This window comes from Pithys albifrons, chromosome 2 (genome assembly GCF_047495875.1).
Source record: "Pithys albifrons albifrons isolate INPA30051 chromosome 2, PitAlb_v1, whole genome shotgun sequence".
Lineage (NCBI taxonomy): Eukaryota > Metazoa > Chordata > Aves > Passeriformes > Thamnophilidae > Pithys > Pithys albifrons.
The window spans coordinates 64,194,435-64,203,011 of NC_092459.1; the positions used below are offsets into that span (position 1 = coordinate 64,194,435).

The 8,577-nt window shown below is 41.2% G+C and overlaps 1 protein-coding gene across 2 annotated transcripts; it reads right to left on the reverse strand.

Moving 5' to 3' along the window:
- Window positions 1–350: 350 nt before the first annotated feature.
- Window positions 351–7,762, reverse strand: VIP (vasoactive intestinal peptide). Of its 2 annotated transcripts, XM_071549302.1 has the most exons (7): window positions 7,486–7,762; window positions 6,925–7,046; window positions 5,324–5,464; window positions 4,836–4,940; window positions 3,171–3,290; window positions 2,408–2,516; window positions 351–1,285 (listed from the first exon to the last, which is right to left on the reverse strand). In XM_071549302.1, the coding sequence occupies exons 2-7, from the start codon at window positions 7,035–7,037 to the stop codon at window positions 1,277–1,279; spliced, it is 597 nt and encodes a 198-aa protein (XP_071405403.1). In that variant the 5' UTR covers window positions 7,038–7,046; window positions 7,486–7,762; the 3' UTR covers window positions 351–1,276. The 2 variants fall into 2 exon arrangements, with proteins under 2 accessions (XP_071405403.1, XP_071405402.1); XM_071549301.1 differs by lacking the exon at window positions 4,836–4,940 and having other exon boundaries at window positions 355–1,285.
- Between the last annotated feature and the right edge of the window lie 815 nt (window positions 7,763–8,577).

An 8,577-nucleotide genomic window follows, 5' to 3' on the forward strand; every position in this document is an offset into this window, starting at 1 on the left:
TATTACTATGGCTGGTAACATGCAAGAATATGCATTTCATATATTGTGCGTGCAGTACCACACACTGTCCTAATTGCAATGAAACTATCAGCCTTACAACAGTAAATAATTTTTTAGAAAATGATCCAACTGGTTAAATATACAATCTTAATAAAATACAACCAGATTTTAATTCACAGCAACAGTGTTGTGAACAAAACAGCTGCAAATTTCCAGTTCCATAGTCATCTACAATGATAGAAAACTACAGAAATGGGGACTTGAGGCTCATTTGCTTGTCTTTCTAACATAACATAGTATAAATCAGTTAAAAACATTATCTCCCTCTATTATTAGAATAGAGACAGGACTTACTGGGAATTCTACTGTTCCAGTTACTTGTAGCACTGACTCAAATCAGTAATTATTTGCCATGATAATAAAATTATTTATTGTCTGTATATTCTGTAAATTACATTAATTCTGAAAAAATAGTAAACTGTCTTCAGACCTATTTTATATATAACCAATAATTTCATCATCAAAGCTATAGACAAATAAATGTAGAATAACTGATGACTTTAGGCATCAAACGAATCAAGGGATTGTATTCTTTTAGTGATTTCTCAGCTCCAGAGCATCTGAAACACAACTGAAAATAAAAGATACATTTCTGGTCTTAATATAATTTTTATGTTGTGACAGACTAAAAATAAATATTAAAATATTAAAAATGTGAAGAAAATATGCTGCTGGACATCAAATTTGTAATGCTTTTTCATTTTCTCTAGTTGCTTGGTAAGCTGCTAGAAAAGCTTTCCCTTTTTCTTGACAAAAATCTTCAGGGATTTTTGTAAAATAGTTTTACACACTTTGAACATTCTTTTCTTCATGTTTTCACTTGTTGTTTGTGGAGTTATCTGGAAACATATGCCTATTATAATACGTGTTTGTCTGAAGTATCACACCTAAAATAAGCCAATTAATTAGTCGATGGGCTCTTTTCAGCTGCACACTCATTTTCAAATAAATTTATTGAAGGGAAGGATTTACAGCATATGGACTCACAGATTTCTCATGAGTTAAACTGGCATCCATATGTACAGCTTTCAGTAGAGAACTTTAGAATAATATTTACAATGTAAATATCAACTTTTATTACATAAGAAACAAATATATCACAACTTTCACTTCACAACATATTTGTTCTGGTTTGATGACTAAAGTCATCTCTCTGAAATACTATGTGGAACTCGAAAATAACTTGTTCTTGTCATAGACTATTACCAGGTGTCCTTCAGAGGTCCTGAAAAGCAAAGGAGAAATACACTTTAAAAGAGTTGCACCACTACTCTTTCTCACTTAGTTAATACCAGAAGTTTTAGGAGGTACAAAATCCAGGAGCAGATATGTTTTGTAATAATCTTGTCTAGAAAGAACATTTCTGTCCAGAATCACACTGCTTACAAATTTTTCATTCCTCAAGGCATAAGCAGGTTATGCCCTTTCTAATCTTTGGGAACTTTAGAGGAACTGCCACATTTTTGGAAAGGAAAAGAACAGTTTCTCATTTTGTTTTGGTCTTGAATGGAAACCAAGTTTGAGGAAATGTCTTTTCTTGTATCATTCCCAAACACTCCTCCTCCTTCCCCCCAAAAAAGTTATTTTAAAGAGTAGTCTTTTAATCTTTTTTCTTATTTGTATTTGCCAAAATGGCTAAATGCCAAAAAACATCCTACCATCAATTTCATAATACACTTTCAAGAATACCAAATCAAATTCATTTCTATGTTACCCTTTCAATGTTATGTCCCTACAACTGTTGATGAGAAAGGTTTTCATTTCAGTAAACCAAAGAAACACAATTATGAATGACTTGGGGAAAAACAGTAGCAGCTAAATGGAAAGCAGTAACTATAAGATTTTCATGTCAGATGATCCCCCCTTGGGTGGGGGTCATGTGCTTGCTTAATGCATAAGATTCATGTTGATGATACTCTTAGCTCTAGAGGAAACTCCCTTCTGATGAAATAGATGTTAAACAAAATCTGTAGCTTTTTTTTTAATTAAAAGATATATCCTTGAGTTTGTTCTCTGAAGAAATAATAATCTTTGTAATTAAAAATGAGTCAGTTCTGGGTTTATGCTACAGTGCACAGGAGTTGAAACACCCCAGTGAGTTCAGTGCATTATTAACGGTGTCATTTAATTAGGAATTTTCAATAACAGCAGTCATGGGATATCTTAAATCTTATTATTAAAATTATTATTTTATTCAGACAAAATCTCTAACATAAAGCATTTCATGGAACATGACTCCCTTTCCTAAATGACTCTGATTTCCTCATAGGCCACACTTAATGTACACTTAATCTCATTTTATGGGTCTCATTAGATATCAGCAAGAGGAAAAAAAATATTGGCATACCATTGGGAGGTGGCTCAGCAACTCATCTACAGAGTCATAGTTTTCTGAGAAGGAAGGTTCAAGAAGTTCTGCTTCATCTCGAAGTTTAGCAGGGTTTAGCTCTTCCTGGCTGTTGTGGATCAGAAACAAGTTTTATTGCTCTCAGAAGAAAAAGCAAATAGGAAAGTATAGCCTTCTTCTAACTGTAGCTTCTGCACATTTTATTACATTTAAAATAAAATGTTATAAAACATGTGAAATATCATGTTTAATGAATGAAGAGGCATTTAAAAGCAGTTGTCCAAATAAGTGAATATATCAACAGAATACAAGGTCTACAAAAACCTATGCTGGCACTTCTCACCTACACTGATTAGGACATATGGTCTTTCACCGACTTTGACATTTTCATTTCATATGTTTACTTAGAGGCAAATTTTCAACAAATTGCTTTATAAAATTATTGTTCATGTTCCATAGCCCTGTAGATTTTTTCCTTAAGAAGCTTTTTCATAAATAAATACATTTTAAGAATCTGTCAGAAGCTTTCTAAAATTGCCAGATGCCACCTTCTCTTTATTCTTCTATTCTTATCCGATGTAGTATCTGTTTCAGTCAGGAAGAAAACATTATCTGTATTTGAAAACTGTATTACAAACTACACTATCAAGTCCTTAATGTTCATTGCCTCTTTTTTGTCTTCTCTGTATACATATGTGGATATAAACTCTGTCCTAATACCATAAAAGTATGGAAACCATACATATTTGCTTTCTTGTAGTACCTTCTTTTTCCAGTTAAAACTGAGTTTAAATATTTCTTTACAGCCATCTGCTTTCGAAAGCGGCTGTAGTTGTCAGTGAAGACAGCATCAGAATGGCGTTTGACAGGACTGTCCTGGGAGCTGGCAATAGAACAATTACAAAGAAAAAATTAAGTGACAATATCAGTTTAAAAACATACAATTAAAGGAGTGAAGAAAAACTTTACAATGTTGCTTAGTTACATAAAATCAATTTTTCATTTCAGCTTTCATTTCCAGCTATAGCTTTGGATCTTTCTTCTGTTGAAAAGAAGTCACTGCTTCAATTGCTTACTATATACTTTAATAACAAGGATTAAGTTCCAAAGTTTGGTATTGAGTCTTTTTGGACACACCTTCCACTGATTTGTTTCCCCTACTCAGCTTTACATTTACCATGGCCTATGCAATGGGCCATACTCAATGGTTTCTAGAGTCCTTGTCCCAGGAATTCTGCTGGATCAAGTGATTGAATGTGGAATTCTTTACTCCCTCCTGTCTGTTCTCATAGCCCAACTTACTCTTTTTAATAAACAGATTTTATTCTGATTTCTATCATTTGCATAAATATATTTTAGGACAATGCCAAGGTGCAGCCTGGTTTAAGTCATAACAAGTTCTTAAAGGACCTTGTCATTGTTCATATTGAACTCTGTGAAAGCAGAGCCTGCCACTGAGGAATGTAAGACTGTAGCATCCCAAACGTAGGTATAAATACTTGTTCTAAGGAGGTTTCAGGAGATAAAACACATCTCGTGAAATCCAAACCTGGAGGCCTAATTTTCATGCACAATCTTGGGGAGCCTCAGAGTGCTCTGTTTTAAACAACCCATGTTAGTTCGTAACATATAAGAAACTAGCACTATATGATCTGGAACAAAGACACCATTGACATAAATGAAGTACCTAATTTTTACTCAGCTTTTAAGCATATGAGGTAAGCTCTCAAGGGAACTGTCATAGTAGATCAGTCCAAAGTATTCTACTATTACAATTGCAAAAGTCCTCAGCAGTTGCTGCGTAGAGATAAGAAAACAAGGAAAGTATATAATGATCCTCCCCAGCACCCTGCAGCCATTAGTTTATAAATGTCCTGGTCTGGAAGTTGCATTCAGACCTCTGGTCTATGAATTTTCCTCTTTCTTTTTTGAATCCTGATACCATACAAATCTCACAAACATCTGGCAATATATTCTACATTAGGAAAAAACTATTCCTTTACATTCTCACTCTAAACCAATTGTTTCTTAATTTCATTGAGCATTTCTTTGTTATGCAAGTACTGAATAATCATTCACTTTATATTTACATTTGCCGTTTATTCAATAAGCTAGTAAAAGCACTACCAGAGAAAAAGAATTAGCAAATTGGCAAGATAATAATTATAATATAGCCAGTATATATTATTCATGCTTTGTGCAGTGTCTGGTACTCTACCTCTCACAGCTATATCAGGAATAAATAGAAACATATTCATTTAGTAACATCCCTAAATACTTATATAAGATTCTCAGCTTCCTCATAATTATATCACTTCTCTTTCATTATCTCTTAATCACAGAAAGGAGAACGTAAGTACAGAAGGGTAAAAAATTGCCAATGAAACCAGCTAGGAAAAAAATCTACCTAATGTAAGTGTCACCTCACCTAACTCGTTTTCTAATAAGCGAATGCAGATATCTCTTCACAGCAAGTTTAGCCAAAAGATGGCTGTAGACACTGGTGAAAATTCCATCAGCATGCCTTGCATTTCTGAAATGGACAATAAATAAACTCTACAATACAGCCTGGGTTCATATCATTTTGATAATGTTCATTTTGTAAACATACTGCTTTCCTTAATTTATCTATTGTAAATTCTAAGTTGAACTAATTTCATAAAACAACTTCCAGATTTTCACATTATACTTTTTAGCCCATCCTGGAAAGTGAATGCATTCATTGTGCCAGAATAGCAATGCAAACAACGTTTCTGCCAACATCCCTACTGCTACCAGTATTCAATCAGCGGCTGTGTGTTTTTCTTCTGTAATTGAGTCTTCCTTTCCTATTTCTCAGTTTGAAAATGTGAATGATCTTTTGTCATAAATCAAGTAGTCCATCATCACTTGTATTTATGATAAAAAGAAACTCACCTATCAATAATTCTGGACAGATCAAAATAGAATTTTTCATTTTCAGGTAGTGTGTTCTGCAAAATGTCTGATTCTGACTTTAGTGACCCACGGGCATGGTCAGGTTCACTGGCTCCATCAAATGGCATTCTGTTTCCCAATCTGTTGGAGAAAGAAACCATATAAAGTACAGCTTAGCTGAGGATATGCAGCACTTCAATGCAGCTTACGTTCTGGTTGGTGTCAAAAATGCACATCTCCTTTAATCTGTAAGGCATTTTAAAGTGTGGATAAAAGAAAAATCACTTGAAGGTAGAATACATGCTGAATGGCAGATTAATTAACAGATCCTTCTCTCAAATGTGTATTTTCTAGATATATGTTGTATTGCACACAATTTATTCCAGTGAACAGTGCATAGTGCACAGTGATTACACCATAAGTGACAAGCATGAAGCTTTTCCTAACAACTATATTTTGTATAAATGATCATTGCAATTAACAGCCACTACCTATGTAAAGTGAAAATAGTTCCTGTGACATACTAACTTCACAGCCAAGCTTTAAGATGTGCATTGAAATGCAGAATGAAGCAGTTCTTAGGCCTTCTCCAAAGAAAGCAAATACATCAAGAACTTTAAATTAAATAAAAAGTCAGTCATGTATCTATATGTGTTTTTATTCTCTTGTAAATGTTAACATTTAATTTCTTAAAATGTATCATGGCAATTGCTTTATATAAACTGCTTTACAGTTACTTCCCATTTTCTGTTTCTTATGATGTGCCATATTTTATCAAGGGCAGTCTGACGGCATAGCAGTAGTGTGGCATCAGACATTCCTTTTGGCTGCTCTTACGTTCTCTGGCAGACAATAGGCTTCCACTGCTGTAGGAAACTCCTGCGTGTGGTGCGGTGCAGAAATCCCATACTAAAAGTAGGATAGGCTATTGCTCTTATAATTTTACGGTCACTATTAACACTCCTTATGTATCTGAGTCATGTAAGACTTCTGTCTGGTAAAAAAAAAAGAAACATGCAAAGTTGCTGTGTAAAACTAAACAGCTCGAGTCACACCTTTTGGAACTCAGTCACGGTGCTGTTTTGTCGTACTGTTTTCCATTGGTCTTTTTACACATTGTGTTCCTCTTACCTAAATGTAAACCATTCTGCCATCTGATCTAATTTAGCTGGACAACTAATAGCAACTTCAGCCAGCCAAAGCACACAGCGGTACCAAGCCTACACACTGGTTTGTTCCGACGGGCACGCTCACGTCCCAGGGCACGCTGCAACCCACATGCCCTCCGCCTCCCGCACACAGCGCGGTCACCGCTTCCCAGCCCGTGGAGCAGCGCTGCTGCAGCTGCCTCGGGAGGTGAGTGCGTGCCCCGGGAGCTTTTACAGGGCGAGTTCAGAGGGCAGCGGCCAGGACACTCCTGACCGAAGCCTCGCGGCGGAGCTCCAGCGCACCCATTCCCGGGCAAATATCCCGACGGAAGGCGCTTCATTGCGCGCTTGTTGGAAGGGCGCAGCGGAGCACTGGCTTTTCTCACAGACCCCTCGGCCGCCGGCCGGGTTTAGGAGGCCCCTGAGGGGCGCGGAGCGCGGCGCGGCCCTTACCGCGGCACGGGAGGGAAGGCTGCGCCCCGCGGAGGCAGCGCCCGCGCCCGCCAGCAGAGCGCGCTGAGGAGGGCGAGGGCGAGGAGGAGCGGGGAGGCGCCGCGGTGCTCCATGGCCGCCACCTGCGGAGGGAAGAGCTCAGTCGTCACCCATCGAACCGGCCCGACCGCACCGACCGGCCCCGCGCCGCGGTACCGGGGCTTCGTCCTGGCCCGCCGAGCAACTGGCCCAGCACCTGTCCCGACGCGGTCCCGGTCCCGATCCCGAGAGACGCCTCCGGCAGCTACCCCTCCACCGCGACCCTACTGACGGCAGGGAGGACTGGCATACCCAAAGGCGAGCCTAGGCGCAGTGCGGGGGGCAGCCGCGCTCCGAGCTTAGCAACATAAGTGGCAAAAATGAAGTGTCTCCGGCCGCCCTGGGCTATCAGAACCACTTCCCGACGGCCGGGGGGCCTTCCCTGCAGGTCTGGGAGGGGAGGAGTGGGGGGGGGAATGGGATGGGGATATCCTCCTCATCCGCTGGGAAAGTTCCCGCTGCCGCGGAGGGAAAGTTACTCACGGAGCCGCGAGTCCGTCGATGGGTCTGGCTGGGCTGGCGCGGAGCGGAGCGGTGCTGGGGGAGTGCGCCCTGCCCCGCTGTGCGGCTGCCGGAGCGGCGGCAGAGGTTGAGGAGGAAGATGAAGAGGAGAGCTCCGTCTCGCCGCACGCTCTGAGCTGCCCGCCGCGCCGCCGCGTTTTATAGCGTTTACACGTTTCTGCTTCCGAAGAAGCAATCACGTTACTGGAGAGACGTCACCCCTTCCCTAGGGGACGGTCGCTTTGTTCAGGACAGTCAGAGACTTATATTTAACTCATGAGCAGTGGCGCACCCTACCTCTTCCCCCTTCCCCCAACCCCCCCGGCCCTTATTTGATTTTTATTAATGACATAATTTTGCGGGGAACGGAGCCTCGTCGGCGGGATGATTCCACCTCGCCAGGCAGGAGACCAGGCGGCCGTCGGGGGCTGCGCGAGGCACGGCGCACTGCGCACCCCTGTCCGCACCCGGGATAGCCGGAGGGGAGGTGGGTGCCCTCCCCGGGGCCCTCCGCTCCCTTCATGTACCCCTATAGCCTTTGTGCTTCCCCGCGGAGTCCCCTTCTCCGCCCCGAGGGGTTGCTCCTTTCCCTAGCTCTTCGTTGGTGTTTCCATGCTGAGTTCGTCTCTCTCCGGCGTTGATACATGCACGTCCTTGATGGGGCTCCCTGCCCGAGGTGGAGAGGGAGCTGGTCTTAAACCCAAAATTTTCCTATGGGTTTTAGCTTGATTTTCGCGAATGTCGCGGTGTTTGCCAGTATTTCTTTTTCGTTTAAACTGTGTGTGTATTTGTAGAAAACAGATTAAACCCCACATCCAAGCGACGCTTGGTACAGCACTGCAGGTTCTTGTGACCGTTCCACGTATCCCAGAGCCGGCACACGCCGTGCGGGCGCGCAGGGAGCGCGGCTGGAGCTTGTGTTAAACCCCTGTGAGCAGGATGGGAATCAGATCTTCCTTTTAAGGTTCTTAAACTCAGACCTCGGGGATGGAGTCACTACCACAGCAAGAGAGAATCAGATAGTTTCAAGCCTTTGATTTTCTCCCTCGAATTTTCCCTACCTCAGAGAGATCT

Excerpts from the sequence above, each read along its gene's own strand:
- VIP (XM_071549302.1), bottom strand. The coding sequence starts at position 7,037 with ATGGAGCACCGCGGCGCCTCCCCGCTCCTCCTCGCCCTCGCCCTCCTC. Across the intron at positions 5,465-6,924 it reads GCCTTCCCTCCCGTGCCGCG|ATTGGGAAACAGAATGCCAT; the intron begins GTAAGGGCCGCG and ends TTTCTCCAACAG. Across the intron at positions 4,941-5,323 it reads CTGTCCAGAATTATTGATAG|AAATGCAAGGCATGCTGATG; the intron begins GTGAGTTTCTTT and ends TGTCCATTTCAG.